This window comes from Suncus etruscus, chromosome 9 (assembly GCF_024139225.1).
Source record: "Suncus etruscus isolate mSunEtr1 chromosome 9, mSunEtr1.pri.cur, whole genome shotgun sequence".
Taxonomy (NCBI): Eukaryota; Metazoa; Chordata; class Mammalia; order Eulipotyphla; family Soricidae; genus Suncus; species Suncus etruscus.
Genome location: NC_064856.1, coordinates 109,492,269 through 109,511,147, shown reverse-complemented (window position 1 = coordinate 109,511,147; position 18,879 = coordinate 109,492,269). Strand labels below are relative to the sequence as shown.

Here is an 18,879-nt window from a genome sequence, read left to right as displayed (position 1 = left end):
CCTAACTTCTCCCGACTGCTGGAGACTCAAGAAGGCCAAGTGTTAAGCGAAGGGTGCGTGGGCCAAGTGTCTGGGGGCAGACAGAGAACTGAGCCTGTAACATGTGGGTGCTGAGTACGGGGAGCCGGGGGACAGGGGGCTGCCTCTGGCCCTGGCTTGCGGGGAGCGGGTTCTTGGGCTCTCTGCTCCCCCCAGCAGTTTCACACAGGGTCCATTGAGGCCGGGACATTCCTCTCGGCCTGTGTCACTGGTGGAGGGGGAGAGGGGCCGGCCCCGCCCCCACAGATCCGGAAGGCCCGGCAGCCCCTGGAGGAGTCGCTGGATGCAGCCCAGCACATCTGGAGGTCATGACCCCCGTGCTGCAGCCAGGGGGCGCGACAGATGTTTCCTCCCAGGCCAGGGTGGGGACTGGGGAGGAGGCTGTCCAGGAAGCAGGGGGAGCCCCGGACCCGGCGGTCCTGCACACGCCGGGCAGTTGCCAGCAACTCCGAAAGTGGGGCGCGGCGTGGCGCCACCCCGTTCCGCACACGCGGTGGAGAGTGGGGGCGCCGGCCGCCCGGGGGACGGAGTGGACTCCGGCGGGGCTGGGAGCGGAGTCCGCAGGGCAGGAGGGAGGGTCCCCGGCCGCCCCCACACTTGCCACCCGGCTCCACGCCTGGCCACCTGCCCCCCTGCCTGGCCCGACCTCGGGGCCGGGCGCCCGCGCTCCCGCCGCCGGTACCTCTGGGCTCGGGGCGGCCGCCTCCCGCGCCTCCGTCGGGCCAGCTCGGCCGGCCGGGTCTCCCGCTGCCGCTCGGGGCGCCGGCTCCGCCTGGGGGTGGGGCCTCGGGAGGCGGGGCGCCCCGGGGGTGGGGTCGGCCGGTGCCCCGCGGCGGGAAAGCTGAGGGCGGGGGGGCCGTGGTCACCCCCGCTGGCCCTGCCCTGCCCCGGCCAGGCCAAGCCGGCCCGGCCCTGGGAGCTGTCCGTCTTCTGGCAGGTTTCTGGGCCGGAAAGGGACAAGTGTACCTGGCTGCCAGACCAATTTGCAAAGGCTGGCGCGGGCCACCTAGTGTCCAGTCGCCGTCTGCACACGGGCAGGCAGAGGAAGCCCAGGGCTGTGCAATCCTGGTGCAGCCCGCCACCCCATGGTGTCTCTTTAGAGCCCGCGACGGTTCAGATAAGGCTTTGGCCAAAGTCAAGGCTGCTCGTGGCTGGGGCCAACCCATGATGCTGGGAGCGTTTGAGCATATGAAAGATCGGAAGATAGAGGAAGAGGAGGAAGAGAATTTCCCATCAAGGCTGCAACAGCTGTGAAGAACACCCTCTGCCCCACCTGAATCTGCCCTTGCCTTGACTGAAGACCCAACCAAGCCCATCTCCTTTATGCTTCTCCAAGTTCCACCCTGGTCCCGAACACCTTGCCTCCCCTAAACATTCCCGGAGAAAAGAAAACTGCACAAAATCAAATCAAAAATAGTGTTATTAATTCTGGTGTCTCTGAAGCACGGGAAAATAAATGAAAAACAAAATGGAAAGAAAGAAGAAATCCACCCTCCCCCTTTCAGCCCCAGGGGCTGTCAGTCCAGGCCACCGGCTCCAAGCGGGACCAGCCCTTGGGTTTGGCTCTGTGGGCCGGGCTGCCTGCCTCAGTGTGGGGCAACCACATCTGGGCGAGAGACCAGAGCAGGGGGCAAGGTCGGAGGTCTGGCCACTCAGTTCTGGTATGCTGGCAGCCGAAGGTCAAGTTTCCGATGTGGACCCAAAGCCACTCAGTTCTGTGGTCCGACAGGAAGGGCCTAAGGCCAGGGGTCCGAGCTACTGAATCCAGATCGGGATCCAGGGTCAGGCTGCTCAGTACTGATGCTCAGCAGGGGCTGGGCGGCTGGGCTCTCCCGTCCTCTGTGGGGACAGGCCAGTTCCCGAGGCCCCAGTGGGCGTGTCACTCTTAGGAGCACTGTTGTCCAGGCCGGGCAAATCCTGCGTGGCTCTGGGGGGATTGAAGTGTCAGTGCTGACATCAGGGCTGAGGCTGAGGTCTAAGGGCGCCTGGGAGGGGATGAGAGAGATTGGTGGGAGAGATGTCCTGGGTTATGTCCTGGGACGCATCCCCCCTCACACCCTTACCTGAGATTTGGGGGTGCCTCCTTTGGGGCTCCCTGAGGCTGGCTCCCCATCTGATCCCCCCAGTCCCTTCCGACCCCCCAGGCTCCACTTCCCACTGGGACCCTCAGAACTGAGGAGACCAGAGCCAGGGGGCCGGGGGGGCCGGGAGCCTTCAGCAGGGATAGGCGAAGCTGGGGGTAGTCCTGGGAGCCGAGGGGGGGGCCACTGCAGCAGAGGAGGGGGCCGACCTTCACTGGAGCTGCTGAGGGAGGGCCGTGGGCCCCAACTGGGCCCCGGAGGGAGAGGCTGGTCGCTGCTGCCTGCAGGAGACAGATAAGGGCAGGCCCTGATCAGGCTCCGCTGCCCTCCTTCCTGCTGCTTCCTGCTGGCTGCCTGCTCACCTGCTGTGTTCTCGGGCGTGGGGTGTGCCAAGGGTGGGTTGGCGCTCAGGGAGCTCAGGCCTCCACCTCCGGCACAGTCTGATCGTTCCACATTGCCGCCGCTGTTGCAGCCTGCACCACAGCTTTATGTAGCCTGAAGAGTGGGAAGATGTTGTGTCAGGGGTTAAGGGAGGCACCGGTACCACAGCACAGCGGGTCAGGCTCTGGCCTTGCATACGGCTACATGGGTCTGGTCCCCAACACCTCGTATGGTCCCCCGAGCCCCTGGGACAAGTCAACCTCCACGAGGCCAGCCTTCTACAGGAGGCACAGTGGGCTGCAGGTGGGTTCCAAGATGGGTCACTCCTCTGGGCTTGGAGCCACCTCTGTACCCTCCCAGGCCTGGAGAGTGGCTCCTCTCTCTCAGCTCTACGGGGGTGGGGGGGTGGGGACAAGGTTGCAGCGGGTGTGGGCTCACCTCTCCCAGCTGTGCAGTAGCCAGCGGGCGATGGCACCCAGGCTGACCGGACCACCCCACAACGCCCGCAGCTGTGGATGACTGCCGGCCAGTGAGGTGGTGAGGGGTGACACGTAGATGGGGTAGCCCAGTGGCTGGTCGCAGGAGGAATTGATCATGTTGCGGAGGGCCTGCTTGGCGTTCTGGATGCTTCCACGCTCAGGGTTGCGGTTGCGCAGGAACACCAGCTCCTGCTGCTGTCCAGCCCACAGGCCGCGCACACACTCGCGGTTCACCTTGATCACCCGGAAGCTGAGGTGGCGCCGGTTGAGCATGATGATCTTGTACTCGTCCGAGGCGTCGTCCAGCACGTGGCGCAGCGCCAGCAGTGACGGTGTGTTGCTGAGGATGGCACTGCGCCATGCGGGGTCACCCTCGTGGGAGATGACCAGACGCTCCTCATTGGCCGCGATGGCGTCGTACAGGGCAGCTGGCTCCTCGTACTCGTCCGGGGAGGTGAAGTGGTCCTGGCGGGGAGGCCGGGTCAGCGGGTGGCACTGCCAGGCGAGGTGCCCCCCACCCCACCCAGCCTCAACCCATCCCGAACTCCCTGCCCCTCAAGTCGATGCACAGCGCCCACCTGGTGAAGCTTGAGGGCCATGCGCACCCCAGGCGCCACCACGCGGTGGAGCAGGTCCATGTCGGCAAAGACCCACTCATCGCGCGGGGAGGTGATGCGGAAGTCCCCCTTGAACAGGGCGTGCAGGCCATACAAGAAGGGCTCCAGGCTGGAGGGGAGTGAGACTTCAAAGTTCCACCCTGGGCGTCCGATGGGCCTCAGTTTCCCCACTGTGACCAGGAGGCCTCTAGTTGTGTCCCTTACAGGGGTCAGGAGCTGGCCAGATGCCACAGGAGGTGCCTGTTGCCAGGAGAGAGAAGCAACACCCCCCAAGCGGGGTGCAGGACAGGAGGAAGGGGGCGCGCTGGAGGTGGCGCAGGGCCACCTGAGGGCACTCACCTGGCAGACATGCTGTGTGAGGCCGTCCCCAGGGCCCGGCGACCCAGCACACACAAGCCAAAACACAGCGTGACCAGTGGCGAGTTCCAATCCTGGTCCACGGGCTGTGGCACAAGAGCCCCACCACCCAGGAAGCACGTCAGACCAGGGCCAGGCCAGGCACAGGCAGGGCCAGGTACTGGGCAAGAGACACACCTGGGCACGCCTCGAGGCGCAGTACTGCACCCACTGCAGGTGCACGGCGCAAAAGGCAGGCAGGGAGAGGCCCGAGAGCCGTTGGTCATAGTCCTCGTCCACACTCAGTGAGAAGGTGGGGTCCGAGTCGGCATAGCCAGGGGCCCGCACAGGCCGCAGGGCGGCTGCAATGCCCTCATGGCTCAGCCAGGCCTCCAGCTTGGGCGAGCGGCTCACATAATAGATGATGCTCTGTGGAAAGAGGGGGGGGGGGGTCTGGCAGGGTGATGGGCTAACGGGTGCCCGGGCTCCTCTTCCAATGAACCTCGGCCTCCTGCGGGGCGGGCCTGGGAGCCCGACATTGGCACTGCCTGGGCTGTGCCAGGTGGGCGAGTGTATTGTGCTGACCCAGAGCAAGGGGCCCAAGGAGCCTAATGGGGTGAATGGGGCAGGAAGGCAATATGGTGGCTTTGACTCTAGCCTGCCCTGCTCATCCAGAGGTGGTTTCCATGGTCCTGCCCTCATGGGGGCAGCTGGTGAGACCCTGGTCTGCTTCACGTCCCCCTCTGTTCCCCCAAGACTCTTACCCTTTCTCTTCCTACCACATGCAAGGCACAGCTCCGAGCTGTGGTTCCCTCAGACAGGGAAAGGCACGTGTGGTCCCGGGAGACTGGCAGGCCCGGGGCTGAGGAGAAATCACTCCACGCGTGTGGAGGGTCTCAGGCTGCTTAGGAGGGCTGGAGTGGGCACCAGCTACGGACCTAGGAGGTCCACATCACAACACTGCCACTTTAGGGGTGAAAGTGAAGCACCCCAAGTGGTGGGAGCGCAGGAAACATGGGGCCACGGCAGCTTCCGTCCTGGGATGCTGTTCAGTGGTCCCCAGGGATTAAGAATGGAGGGCTACACCCAGGCTGCGTGGGCCCCACAGACCCACCCCTCCAGGATCCCCTCCAGATTCCAAGAAGGCACAAGGGTCCTACCCTGCAACCCTCTCACACGGTTCCAACCACCCCATCTGCCAAGGGGAAACTGATGCAAAGAAGTGATGGTAGCCAGCAACTAGCCTGAAAACATCTTCCCCAGGCTGACAGAGGGGCTCAGGTTGGGTCCACACCTGGCAGCTAGCTTCTCTGAATCTGGGGTTGCATGTATTTGAGGGAGCCACATCCACACCGGGACAGGTGACACCTCAGGTGGGGGGAGCCCTGCAGCACCCAGGAGTACCCCTCTTGAACTAGCTTTGTGACAGAGCCCTCGCTAATGTCCTGGCCTATCTGCAGGGGACACGGGGTGAGGAACCTGGCCTCGGCAAAACCCCAGGGAACCATGCATGTACCCTAATCCTCACTGCTGCAGGTGAGCCGCCTGAAGGAGTGGGGAGAGGTGACCTGGGACTTGGGACCTGCAGTTGGAGCCTGAGGGCCACTGTCCAGTGAGGTCACTTTGTTAGTTTTTTGGGCCACACCCAGTGATGCTCAGGGGTTATTCCTGGCTCTGCTCAGAAATCACTCCTGGCTCGGGGGACATATGGGACACCAGGGATCGAACTAGGTCAGCCGCGTGCAAAGCAAATGTCCTACCGCTGTACTATTGCTCTGGTCCCTGTTGGGGTCACCTTGATCCAGGAGAGAAACTAGAACTGACCTACCACACCCTGCAGCTGCCCCTCAGCACCCCCAGCCTGAAGCTGCTCCACCAATGACACTGGTGCCATCCCCAGCAGCCGCGCAGCTCCCCACTCCTCCCCAGGCACACCTTGACATAGTAAGTGATGAGAATTTTTCGGAGCTCGAAGACTTGCAGCATGGAAGCGGCGTTGTTGTCGCTGATGCTGTAACCCTCCAGCACATACTTGCTGGCTGTCACCTCCCAGGCCAGCCAGCGCTGTCCGAAGGCAGCATTGAAGGACAGGACGCGTGGCAAGTGGCCCAGCTCACAGCAACAGCAGCCCTCGTCTTCCTCCACACCCTCTGTGATGGCCTCCACCTCGCGCTGCTGGCAGTAGGTCCCTGAGGGGCCAGGGGCTGTCACTACACCCTAAAGCCAGGGAGCCCCTTCCCCCACCACCCAGTGTCCAGAGGACCAGGGGTCTGGTACATCATTCAAAGGAGCAAAGACTGGGGGCCGGAGAGATAGCATGGAGGTAAGGTGTTTGCCTTGCATGCAGAAGGACGGTGGTTTGAATCCCAGCATCCCATATGGTCCCCCAAGCCTGCCAGGAGTGATTTCTGAGCACAGAGTCAGGAGTAATCCCTGAGCAAAGCCGGGTGTGACTCAAAAACAAAAACAGAAAAAGAAAAAAAAAAAAGAAAAGAAAAGAAAGGAGCAAAGACAAAGCTCAACACTGTGTGACTGGGCCAGTTCAGAGTTGTCCCCACTAGGGTGCTCCAGGGATCAGGGATTCATTCAGTTTCTAATTTTTGTTTTGTTTGGACCATATCCAGCAGTGCTCAGGGATTATCCTGGCACTCAGAAATCATTCCTTGCAGGCTCAGGGGACCATATAGGGTGCCGGGGATCGAACCTGGGTTGGCCACATGCAAGGCAAATGCCCTCGCCGCTGTGCTATCATTCCAGTCCCTCAATCACCATGTTTTTGCCCTTTTTTTTTGGGGGGGGGGAGGTGTTTGGGGCCACACCTGGCAGTGCTGTGCTCAGAGCTTACTCCTGGCTCTGAATCAGGAGGTCACTTTTGGAGGACTCAAGGGACCATGTGGGGTGCTGGGTTAGCCAGGGTTGGCTTCGTGCAAAGCTAGGGCTCTCCCCGCCGGATGATCACTGTAGTGGGTGGCATCTCACTCTAGTTCTGCAGCCTTGCTTCGCTATGGGGTGGGCCAAGGCAGGCATTGCTCTCCACCAGAGGCGGCCCAGCGACCTTGTGGCTGGCCGGACAGGGGCAAACACTCACCCCGGAACTCCAGGCCGCGCAGCTGGAAGGTGGTGAGGCCATTGCCGACCTCGATGAGGTGCACCAGGGCGTTGAGGTAGTCGGAGGCCAGCACGAAGCAGTCTCCGGGGCCATAGTTGCCCCAGCGGCCCAGCACCAGGTCCCCGCACAGTGTGTGCTGCAGCGACCGCGTCAGGTGCTCGTAGAAGATGGAGTTGAGGTTGTTGTCGTCCGCACCTGCCCCGGGACAGACAGACAGACAGACAGACGGGGGGCCTGTCAGCCACTGAGCGCCTCTGGAGCCTGGCCTGGCCTCCCGTGGTCCCCCCAGTCTGCCCAGTACACACCTGGGTTCCGGTCTAGCTGAGTGGCCAGGCGTGTGTTGGAATGATCCACACGTTTAGTGCTGTGCAGAGAGACGTGACGTGACAGGTGGCAGGTGGCTGCCGGGTTCTTGGGGGGGGGGGCACCCTCCATTGAGGCAGGGCCAGTGCCACAGCCCCTGGCACAGAGTGTAAAAGCCCAGGGCCCCATCCCATGCCAGCAGCCAGGAAGCCAGGGGTCAGAGGAGTGAGGGGAAGGCCCAGGTTTCCAGTGGGTGGCTACAACCCCCGACTCACTTGTAGTCGCGCTCCCAGAACTTGAGGGGCCGCGCGTAGGACATGATGAAGACAGCGCTGCCCAGCAGGGGGTTCAGGGGTGTGGAGAAAAGCGCTGAGCAGCGACGCCTGGACGAACAGCATGGCCGAGTCTGGGCACGAGTCAAGGAGGCAGCCAGCACGTGGGGGACCCCGCCCCGTCTCCCCATACCCCCCAGCCCCAGGCTCTGAGGGCCCCTCCCAGGTCATGGCCTCCCAGGGTAGGAACCCCCACCGGGCAGGGCGCAGCAGGCAGGGTACGTGGCACAGCAAAGGGCTGGGCAAAAGCGTGGAAAGCGGAGCCCCAGGTGATCTGCCAGGGCGCGATGTAGGTCAGCACAAAACGCAGCTTGTACAGCAGGTCCCACAGCTGGCGGGCAAGAGGGGAGAGGCGGTTGGTCACGCTCAGATGGGGTCCCCGAGTCCCGGGAGCCAGGCAGGATCCAAGCCAATATCACACCCTGCCACTTCCAATGGGCTCGGAGCCTCAGCGAGTGCTCACCGTCCCCGTCCCATTAATCAGGTGTCCCCCACCACCCATCTCACAGGTCGGCCCAGAGAAGGGGGTGCCCTGGCAAAAGAGGCCACCGAGGTGCACCATGCTGCCCTGTCTCTGAGGGTCAAGGGACAGTCACAGGCCCGCCAGTGGGACAAGCTGACACATGCCCCTGGTCAAACTCGCCAACCAGCAGGCAGGGAACGAGCTCAGGGGCTCAGATCCAGCATGCACTGGACCTCCAAGTTGCAGCTTGGGCACTACATGGCCCTCCAAGCACTGCAAGGACTGCAAGCCTTCCTCAGTATGGCTGGACCCAAGCAGCTTCACAGAGCTGAGGAGACCCAGGAGTGGGCCCTGAGTCCTCAGCCTTGTTTGGCAGACATTCCAGCCCTCCAGAAGAACACCCACATTTTAACAAACAAGGTCCAGAGCACTGATCCCTGCCCCCATAGGCAACAGAGCAGTACATGGCCCGTTTGAGCCTGTCCCTGCACACAGCGGGGTGACCGCCAGGCCAGGGTGCCTGGAGAAGGCCGCCCCAGCCAACGCACCCTGCCAGGAGAGGCGCTGCGTGTGATGGGGCAGAGGAAGGGCTAATGGCATGGACCAAGCTCAGTTGCTGGTGGCCCACTGCCTGGAGTGGGGGGACATGGGGGACCCTGATCCTTTACACCACAGTGGGGATGGAGCAGCCCAGCACCCATGAGGAGGCCCGACCCAGCTATGATCTCACCTTGCTGCAGAGCAGTGACATGAGGAAGTAGTCAAGCAGAAAGCCCTGGGAAAGGCGCGGGTAGTCGAAATGGAAGAGCAGGACAGTGAAGGCCAAAGTCAGGTACTGCTGGGGTGGGCAGCAGAAGGCGGCGCGCAGCAGCTTCAGGCCGGCCACAGTCATGAGCAGAGCCCGGCAGCTGGCAGAGGGGACAAGGTCAGTGCCTGGCCCAAGGGGACAAAGCATCTTCCAGGTTTCTGGGACACATGCTCTCAAAGGCAACAATGGGTCAGGACACCCTCCCTGGGTAGGTGGGCAGGGTTGGGGGAGAAACAGAGCATGCTTACTAGAGGCAGAACTTGTCGGGGTGGCTGACAACAGTGTGGGCGTCCACCGTGAGGGCGTTGAGCACCACCGCGGGGTAGATGAGGTATTTCTCCACACACTGCAGGCCGGCGTACAGCTTCTCAAACCACATCACCTGGGCCGCGCCTGCAACCCACGCGTGACATGCGGCTTCCTGCCTCCACCTCCCCGCTGCCCCTGCAGACCCAATGGGGTATGGGGTGGGGGGTGAAGCAGGATGTGTGTGTACTTGGGGACCCCGTGGCCTGGAAAAGGTGGGAGCGAGCTGAGCAGTTTAAGGAAAGGGAGGTAGGGTCAGAGCCCACCCATCTCCCAGAAGTTAAAGGGGATATCCTGGGTGCCAGGGTGAGGCCAGTGAAAGCTGCTGGAGCTGAGGACTGTGACCTGAACCACTGGACCCTTTAGAAAGGCCACGTGATCAGAGTGGGACTCGTGAGGGAAGAAATCTCTGTACTTGCTGAAGGTGACTCAGAGGGCTGGAGCGCCTGCCTGCCAGTATAAAGGGGCCCAGGTTTGCTTTCTGGTACTGCAGGTACCAGCCAGTGTGGCCCGAGGTCCACAGATAAACAAATACAGCAATGAGCCAGCCAGTGGTGGATGTTTGCACCCAGGAGTGCAATCAGGTGCCAGCAGGCCAGTCCCCAGGGAACCACTGCAAGTTGGGACAGAGCCTGGGGGCCATGGATTCTCCTCCTTCTAGCTCAGAATGGTGGGTGGGGGGACAGGAGCAGGGTGTGGGCACGGGCAGAGGTTCCCACTCACCGCGCACTTCGTACTGGCTGTACTCCAGTGGCTTCAGCAGCGGCTGTGACAGGCAGAACCAGGGCAGCTGTTTCCGGAGCTGCGGCAGCAGGTAGTGCGTGAAGAAGCCCACGGCGCCAGCCAGCGCGTATAGCACGAACCCCAGCACTGACTGTGGGAGGGCAAGATGGACATTCAGCCTGGAAGGCGGGCCTGGGACCCAGGGAAGCTGGGGGACCCTCCCCCCCGGACAAACCTTCAGGGCAATGAAGACGGTGCTGGCGCTGATGGCAAAGGTGAGCACGGCGATGACCACACACATCACCAGGTCAGAGTGCAGAACCTCACGCTGCAGCCAGGGAGAGTAGATGAGTGTCCACGCCTCAGTCCACCTAGATGCCCCCAGCCTGTCGTCCTAGTCTGCCCAGATGCCCTTGCACCCAGAAAGTGGACCCAGGGGTACGGCTCTCACCACAGACTGCCGCATCTTCTCTGGGAGTGGGTCGGGGGGCTCGGCCCGGGCTGTTTCCAGACTCCGCTCCTCCAGCTCAGGGAAGAATTTGCTCCGGATGAGAGACCTGGGTGGGCAAGTAGTCAGGGCCCGCCGGAGACACGCCACAGCATCCACCATAGATGGGCACCCATGCACGCACAGCAGACAGTCAGGCACACATACCAAAGCACGGTGGGGTCACTGCTCTGCCGGCTTAGGTGGTAAGACAGCGCCACCAGGAGGCCACAGAAGATGGAGAAGAGGACAGGGACATGCTGCTCTGGCCAGGGGCTCTGCGGAGAGATGGAGAGACAGGACACAGGGTAGGTGCATGTCAACCTTTGGCTTAGAGGTGGTCCCAGGGAATGGGGTATAGACCCTCGAAGCCCCAGGTCACAGTTCCCCGTCTATCTGTCCCCTCACCTTGATGGCGCCAAGGCAGAAGCCGTAGAGGAGGGCGGCGGCCAGCAGGCTGCGGGACAGGCTGAAGACGGCGGTGAGCGGGCTAGTGGCAGCTACCAGGCGAGAGAGCACAGATAGGGCCAGCCCCCACCCCTCTGCCCCGTCACCCACACCCCAACTCCTACAGGCCTGCTCCCTCAGCTCCCAAGCCAAAGAAAGCTGGCTTGTTACATTTTGGGGTTACACCTGGCAGTGCTCAGGAATTTTTGGCTTGTTTCATTTTGGGATAACACCTGGCAGTGCTCAGCCCCGAGGACATATGGGGTACTGGGAATTTGAACTAGAGTCACTAGGAGGCACCCTAACCCTAGTAAAATATCTCCAGCCCACACTTGGATGCCCTTAGGGCCAGAAAGCTGGTAGAGGGAGGCAGCGCTTGCCTTGCAAGGGGCTGATCAGGCTCCATCCCGAGCACCACCGGGCATAATCCCTGAACGTTGTCGGGAGTGACCCAGAAACAAATACATAACATAAACCAACAAACGGCTCACATCCTGGGTGCCTATGCGAATCCAGGCCCACAAACCAACCCAGCCTCCCGCAGGCTCCGTACCTGTGCCCCCGAAACCATGCATATCAATCTGCTCCAGCAGGTACATGAGACATGTGTTGACCTGGGGCAGGAGGCCCAGGAGGAAGACGAACGGGAAGCACAAGGTGAACACTGCCGGGACAGGTGGAGGAGGCCCCGTGAGCCCGCCGGCCCAACACAAGCACACCACAGGACAACCTCAGTCGCCCCAGGTCTTACCGGTGGCCACATCTCGAGCGCAGAAGAAAAAGGAGGCAGAGAAGAGAGTGAGGCCGTAGAGAGAGACGGGCGGGAAGGGCTGGGCGGCGCCCAGGGCGTCGAGCATCCAGATGAGCAAACAGCAGATGCAGAAGTACACAGGCCGGCTGTATGCGATCACCCAGTTGTGGCCCTGAGGGGACCCCCACACACACACCCTGTGTCACTCAGGCACTTGCCCAGGCCTGACCCTGAGACCAAGGAGACAAGGCTTGGCAATATGGAAGGGGCAGCGGGACCAAGAACCTAGGGCAGAGGGGTGTCCTGGGAGCCCAGCCCTCCCCCATCACCCCAGGCCGGCCTTTGGGAGGATAGATGCTTGTGCTCACGTGCATAGGCGAGGCGGCATCAGGCTGGACACTCTGCAGCAGAGACAGAAGCCACATAGGCACTGAGAGCCCGGCCCCATCCCCATCCCCAAGCCATGACCATGCAGTGGCGAGAATGTCTCGGAGCTCAGGCCTCATAGGAGAAAAGTGGTAACTGCCCACTGGCAGTGGATGAGGGGGTCCGGGAGTGGGGTGGGATTCGGGCTGCTGACCTTCAGCAAGGAGTACTGGCAGGATGCGATGACCAGGCAGAACTGGAAGACCCAGATGTCGGTGAAGAAGCCCTTGAGCAACAGGAGGTAGCCCAGGAAGGCCACGAGGCTGCTCAGGCCCACAACCAGCGCATTCTCCAGCAGCCCCCGAGTCCTGCAGGGGAGGGCCAGCATGCTCAAGGGGGGATGGAGGGCAGGACCCAACCACAAGCCTGCACCCCAGCCTGCATCCACCTTGAGACTGCACAATCTTCCCCCACTGCACACCCTAGGGACACCTCTCCAGGTGGGCGTCTGCATCCCCCTGTTCCCTCCCCTCAAGACCACATTGTGCCTCATAACATGCCATAACTGGCACATGCCAGTGCCTCATAACAGCAGGCTCCATGCCAGGGCAGATCCAGAGCACAACTTCCTGGCTACGTAGCCTCCGCACTTGTGTCTGCACTGCCTCCTTTGCCTCAGAAAAGTGGGGAGGCCGGGAGCATGTAACGGGGTAGGAGTGCACACCCAGTGGTGCTCAAAGCCTGCTCCTGGTTCTGTGCTCGGATGTGATTCCCCGAAGGACTCAGGGGAACCCAATGTGGTGCAGAGGACTTAACCAGGGTGGGCCCCGTACAAGTTTTCTTTAGCTTCCAGGACTCAACTTCTAGACTCAATGCAGCAAACAAGCAAACACATCCCTGCAAGGAGCCGTCTGATCCAAATAGCATAGGAGGCACATAAGGACTGGTCCAGGACACTCTAAACCTACAGTCCCACAGCCACCACCCGTCCCAGCCAGCAGTGGAGCCCTGAGATGTCGGGGGACTCACCGGTCCAGCAGGGCCAGGAGAGCCAGCCGCTCGTAGCGCACAGAGGTCCAGCGACCAGGCAGCAGCCAGTACTTGTAGCTGTGCTGGGGACGAGGCAGCGCCTCCTCCATCAACGTCTGCTCCTGGGGTTCGTGCAGGGATTCCTGGTCCAGGTCAAACTGTGGTGCCCACAGCCGCCGCCATCAGCCCCGCGCCCCCCACGGCTCCCTCGCCACCCACCCACCCCCAGCCAGCACACACAGGCTGAGTAACTCAGGCCTTCAGCAGAGCGTCCCTTGCATAGGGCCCTGCTCCTCTCTCTGAGCTGTTGTGCTCAGAGACTAGTTCCCAAATCTGCCGGCTCACTGCTCCTGGACTCAGGAAAGCCCACCCCGGTTCCAGGCCTTTGCCTGGATGGAGCCATTGGGGCTACTCTGGTCAGAAGCAATCCTGAGAACAGACCTGGGTACTAAAACCCGCAGGGAAGAGAGAAGAGGTTCGGCCCTGCTTGGGAGTCAGCCAACTGCTGAGGGGAGAAATCGGGGCTTCTGGGCATGGTCTAGGGGGGCCCCTATGTGTGTGTCTGTTCCATGCAGGTGTGGCTGTTCTCACACCACGGTTAATACAGGACAGAGTACAGCCAATGCTGCCCACAGCTCTCGGGAGTGTAGGTACCTAGGTTTAGGGACAGCACCCTCACTGGGAATCGAGACTCCCCCCAGCTGCGGGCACACCACTACCCCACCAACTGCAAGCCCCACTGAGGTCACAACAGACAGTCAGTTTCGACACAGGCTCAACTGGTATTGCTCAGGGCTAGTATGTGTGGGGACCCTAGTCTGATCCCTAGAACACCACTGGAGAGACAACCCTCTCCCACTTTTACACTGCAAGACGATGAGCTCTGGACCAACAGAGCAGCCTGCGATCCCTGCCTGGCCACCCAAGGCCAGGGCACATTGGGGCGGGCAGAGCCTCTGCAGGTCACCTGGGCCCACTGGCACAGCTGCTCACCTCAGGGATCTCCAGGGGCACGCGGCGCACCTGCATGCCCTGCAGGACCACAGGCCGCGGCTGGAGCAGGTTCAGGCCGCCCGCCACCTCGGGCACATCGGCAGAGTGGAAGCTGGATGAGTGCGAGTGCCGGTCCCTGCGGGGCAGAACTGCAGGTCAGGGCCGAGGGGACGCAGGGGACCCAGGATTAACTCAGACGGACAGAGAAATCCCTGAGGATGGGGGTGATTGGGGCTGGAAGAAGCCTGGGACCCATTGCCTGGGCATTGCTTCTCTCTGCTCCCCTCCATAGTCGGGCCACCCCACAGCAGAGGGGGTGAGTCTCCAAGATGGTGATGCGCCCGGGCAGGCCGGCAGTGGGCAGTGGGCCCCGGGCAGGCCTAGTAGAGGACAGCACACTCACCAGGCCCCATTGACTGTCTGGTCCCCCTGCTGCCCCACAGGGTTCTCATAGCCGCCACCAGCCAGGCCAAAGGTGTAGGAGCGCCGCACGCCTGGGCAGGGGTGGGACAAAGATAAGTGTCAAGACAGAAGGGAATCCTGCGAGGGGCCCCTGGGAAATCCTTATAGCCGTGGGGAGTGGAGGACCTGGAAGGTCTGCAGGTCTAAGGGGTGTACCCCTTCAACTTTTTTTTTTTTTGGTTTTTGGGTCACACCCAGCAGTGCTCAGGGGTTACTCCTAGCTCTATACTCAGAAATTGCTTCTGGCAGGCTTGGGGGACCTATGGGATGCCAGGATTCGAACCACCGTCCTGCATACAAGGAAAACGCTCTACCTCCATGCTATCTTTCTGGCCCCATACCCCCCCAACTTCAGCCAGTCCTAGCTCCACATCCAGATCTTGTCCTCACTCAAGTCTTGTTTCAGATTTTGCCTCAGTTTTCCACCCTGGAGCCACAGGCAGGACTCACCACTCTCGTCGTAGAAGTAGTGCACGGCGCCCTCTGACGTGTCGTCAAAAGTGCAGGCCTCATGCACGTTGGCGCCCGAACGCGTGAGCAGCAGGGAGGAGGCGAAGTGCAGGGCAGACGGCAGTGTCAGCGCACGCGAGTGGGAGGCAGCCCGGCCCCGCTGGGCTTCTTGCAGGCTGCTGGCAGGGGGGCCAGTGAGGGGTGTGCCTGGGGCCTGCAGGGGTCCCAGCCCCAGCCGCCCGGCCCTTACCTGGGAGGGGAGCCCATGACCGAAGCAGGGGGCGTGGGGGTGCTGCCCGCGTTGTGGCGCCTGCGGATGGCCTGGGCACGCCGAACGCTGCTCGAACGGTCCCGTTTGCCTGCGTCCTCAGCTGCTGCCCAGAGGGAGGCACCAAGCATGAGTGACAAGGGGCCTAATGGGCACATAGGCTGCCACCCGGAGCTCAGTCAGTCCAGGCCCTGACCCCTCCCTGCTAGTGCCCTGAGTCTAGCAGAGCTGACCTAAGCCCTCCCAAACCCTCCCTCAGTAGAGCCACTGGGAATCCAGAAAAATTGCTCTGGGCCAGATTGCTAAGTGTTTACCTTGAATGCAGCCAACCCAGGTTTGATCCCTGGCATCCCAAAGGGTGCCAAGCCTGGCAGGAGCAATTTCTGAGCACAGAACCAGGAGTTTCCTGAATGCCGCTAGTTGTGGCCCAAAAACAACAACAAAATTCCCTAATGCCCCAGTGTGCAAGGAGTAGGGGGGCAGAAAGGACATTGAACCTCGGGCCTTGGAACAGCAACTGTGGTACCCAGTGTCCAGACAAGGGCCCACCGACCCACCAGCCCAAGTCAAGCCTCTTCCCCACCCTGTACCCCGTGCCCAGGACTCACCTCCCCCCGCAGCTCCTTCCTCCTGCAGCTCCCCGCGCCAGCCTGGCTGGTTGGCAGCAGGTCCCCTGCGTGCCTCGGTGGGCAGCGCTGGAGGATGCTCACCAGACCCCAGTTCTGGCCCTGTCTGGGCCTCCAGCTCAGCCTTGCAGCCTGCCAGGGGGCCCCTGAGGTCGATGTCCCCCGCCCCGTCCATGCTCAACACGCGGGCGTGCGTCTTAGCACTGGCAGTACTAGATGTCCTCTGAGTCCCATAGGGTCGTTTTGGAGGCACAGCGGTCCCCTCCTCAGCCCCGTGGGGAGCCCGTCGCTTCCGTGCGCCTCCCACTGCACCCCGAGAGCTCTCAGGGGAGTAGCCAGAAGCCGAGGAGGAGCTGTCAGAGCTGTAGCGACGCTGAGAGCGGAAGCTGGAGGCTGGGCTCAGCTCGCTCCCCTCGCTTGTGTCTTCATCCTCGAAGAAGCCGGACCCCTCCAGCAGGGGCCGGCGAGGGGCCCGGCTGGGGGGCGAGTGTCTCCGTAGGGGCGGCTGCCTTTTGCTTGGCCGCAACAGGGCTAAGTCCTTGGGCCGCACAACCAGCAGCGGCTCAGCAGGGCCGGGCGGTGTCCCGGCGCCTATAACAGTGTCAAAGGACCGAAGCGTGTCGTCCGAGGGGACGCCGGCGTCTGGGGAAGCCGGGAGCTCGGCCTCAGATGGGGGGTCTGTGTCGCTGCCCTCGGCAGCTGGCCCGCCTGGGGGGCTGTCTAGGTGGGTGGAGTTGGTCTTCTCACTCTTGAAGCTGCTCACCGTTTCCCTGTCGGTGCCGCTAAAACAGGAGTCTGAGGAGCCGGCTTTCTGGGGCAGTGGCTCCGCCGAGCTGCGCCGGTCCAGGGGCTGGTAGCCCCCCACGGCCCGCCGCGGTTCCCGGCGGCTGCTGGTCCTCACCAGAGCACGGTCAGGCCGTGCCAGGGTCAGAAAGCTCTTGCTCAGCTCCTGGCTCAGGCTGCCTTTGAGCAGGGGGCTCAGGGGTGTGTCCACCACGCTGCTCCCACTCCATGGACCGCAACTTCCAGACAGAGGTGAGCGCTCCGAGTCCGTGCTAGGCAGGGAAGGGTCAGGGATACCACCTGGAGGCGTCTGCGGAAGGTCTCCAACTGCCGGAGGAAAAGGGAGAGAGCTGAGAGAGGGGCCCAAAGGATCCCTGTGAGCCTGGCCCAGAGACTTAGAAGAGCCACCCCCTCCACCCAGTAGAACCCGCGCACCCCAGGGGAGCCCAAGCTGGACACTAGCACCGCCACGGAATGCCACACACTCAGCTTCTCCTGTGAGCTCAGCTTCAGCATCTCACGGTGGGCCGAGGTGAGGATCACGTTGTTACTGCCTTGCTCCCGGACCAGCTCCTTGATGTCTGTGGCACAGCAGAGACGTCAGCCGCAGCCCGGGCCCTGGCGTCACCCTACTCCCAAGCTACCATCCCACCTACCTCGCAGGGGCACCGAGTCCTCCATCCGGGGAAGCAACTCCTGAGCACAGAGAGAGAAAGACGAGGGGAGAATCAAAGTCGGGGGGCGGGTTCCGCCATCAGGGGTGCCAGCCAGGGAGCTGGAGCCAAACTCACCGAGACCTGGTTGAAGCCAAACACGGAGTGCTGGGAGCTGCAGCGGACAGGGGGTGTGGAGCTCACTTTCCGAAACACTGTCATCTCCACGCCGGGGTCCCTGGGGGAGCCGAGAGCATCCATCCGCCTTGGCACTCGTGGCTCTCCTTATGCCATGCGCTTCTTCTTCCGGTCCCCCTACCCCACCCATACTTCGCTTCTCAGGGGTTCCCGTCCAATTTCAGACTGACCATGATCAGGGATCCACTCGGTAGTGGTGGCTCCCTGGAGGAACGAACCTGAGCCCAGTCCCTGCCCGGCAGGCCCACCTCACCTGGGTGGATTGCTGTCCCCCTGGGCCGCCGCTTCCTCCTCCGGCTCCCCCGCGGTGGAGCTGCGTTTCTCCACGATCTCACCCTGGTCGAACATGGCATGCAGCCGGTAGTTGACTGTCTTGATGGTCGCGAAGATGACAGCCACCACTAGGCAGTACACGCCGGCCACCATCAAGCTGGGGGGCAGGACCTGGAAGCAAAGCAAGTGCAGCAAATCGCAGCGGCCTTCCTTGGCTCTCCGGGAAAGGGAGAGGGAAGGGGGGAATTCAGTGGGGTGCGGGTTTTCAAGGTCACCCACCCCGAGGGGACAGGGGAGGCAAAAACCCGGCCTCTCTGCTCGGCCAGGAGGCTCTCTGGGTTCTGCATCCCGACCCGGAGACACACCCCCGGGCCCCTGCCGGAGGGGGGCCTCGAGCGAGGGCAGACCCAGGGCTCACCATGTACAGCAGGAAGGGGAAGGTGAGCAGGAAGATCCAGACGTAGAGGTGGAAGCAGTTGGAGAAGGTGCTCTGGTGCGGGTCGAAGAACCAACCGCCGGTGAGCGAGGCCCACACCCCCTGGCGCAAGATCTGCAGCACCTGCGACCCCATGGCCCCGCCGCCGCCGCTGCTGCGCGCGCCCCGCGCCCGGGACCCTCATCGGGGCGGCCCCCGGCCCATGCCCGCCCGGCCAGGCCCGAGGGCCCCGGGGCCCAGCGCCCCGCTCACGCCATGGCCGCCCCCGGGCCGGGGCGCGGGCTCGGCGGGCGGCGGCTGCGGCTGCGGGGCGCGGGCCGGGCAACGGCCGGCTGCAGCATCCAGAGGTGGGCGTGGGGTGCGCGCTCCGGGGCTGGCGAGGCGTCGGGCTCCCTCGGTTCCGGCCCCGGGAGCGCCCGGGAGGGCCCCGGGGTTCACTTCCGGGGTCAGAGGTCACTCGCTTCGGACTCCGCGCTGGCCCGGCTTCAGCGGGAGCCGACCCCGAAAGGGAGACCGGAAGAAGCCGCCGCGAGCCGCCAGCCTGCCACGGCGCATGCCCGTGGGGACCCGGAAATGGAAACACCTGATGGCACGGCCGCGCAGGCGCACTGGGTGGCGGACTGAAGCGAAGCGGAAGAGGTCTGCGGCTCCGGGCTAAGGGAAGGGAAGAGCCCGCACGT

General features: G+C 62.9%; 1 protein-coding gene across 1 annotated transcript; it reads right to left on the bottom strand.

Annotated features, from left to right (window-relative positions):
- Positions 1–1,443: 1,443 nt before the first annotated feature.
- On the bottom strand, positions 1,444–18,389 carry PCNX3 (pecanex 3). The gene is given in 39 exon segments (XM_049780148.1): positions 1,444–1,876; positions 1,879–1,905; positions 1,908–1,974; positions 1,977–2,024; positions 2,103–2,401; positions 2,483–2,605; positions 2,608–2,615; positions 2,940–3,445; positions 3,559–3,706; positions 3,937–4,040; positions 4,132–4,362; positions 5,869–6,122; positions 7,022–7,237; positions 7,348–7,406; positions 7,621–7,718; positions 7,720–7,751; positions 7,900–8,008; positions 8,871–9,048; positions 9,197–9,341; positions 9,978–10,128; positions 10,213–10,305; positions 10,429–10,534; positions 10,633–10,742; positions 10,873–10,964; positions 11,465–11,575; positions 11,663–11,834; positions 12,031–12,063; positions 12,243–12,396; positions 13,058–13,215; positions 14,051–14,186; positions 14,454–14,544; positions 14,963–15,141; positions 15,213–15,336; positions 15,839–16,966; positions 17,125–17,220; positions 17,296–17,335; positions 17,431–17,530; positions 17,744–17,934; positions 18,182–18,389. Coding segments are annotated over 39 exon segments (6,171 nt in total). The 5' UTR covers positions 18,335–18,389; the 3' UTR covers positions 1,444–1,775.
- Positions 18,390–18,879: the final 490 nt, after the last annotated feature.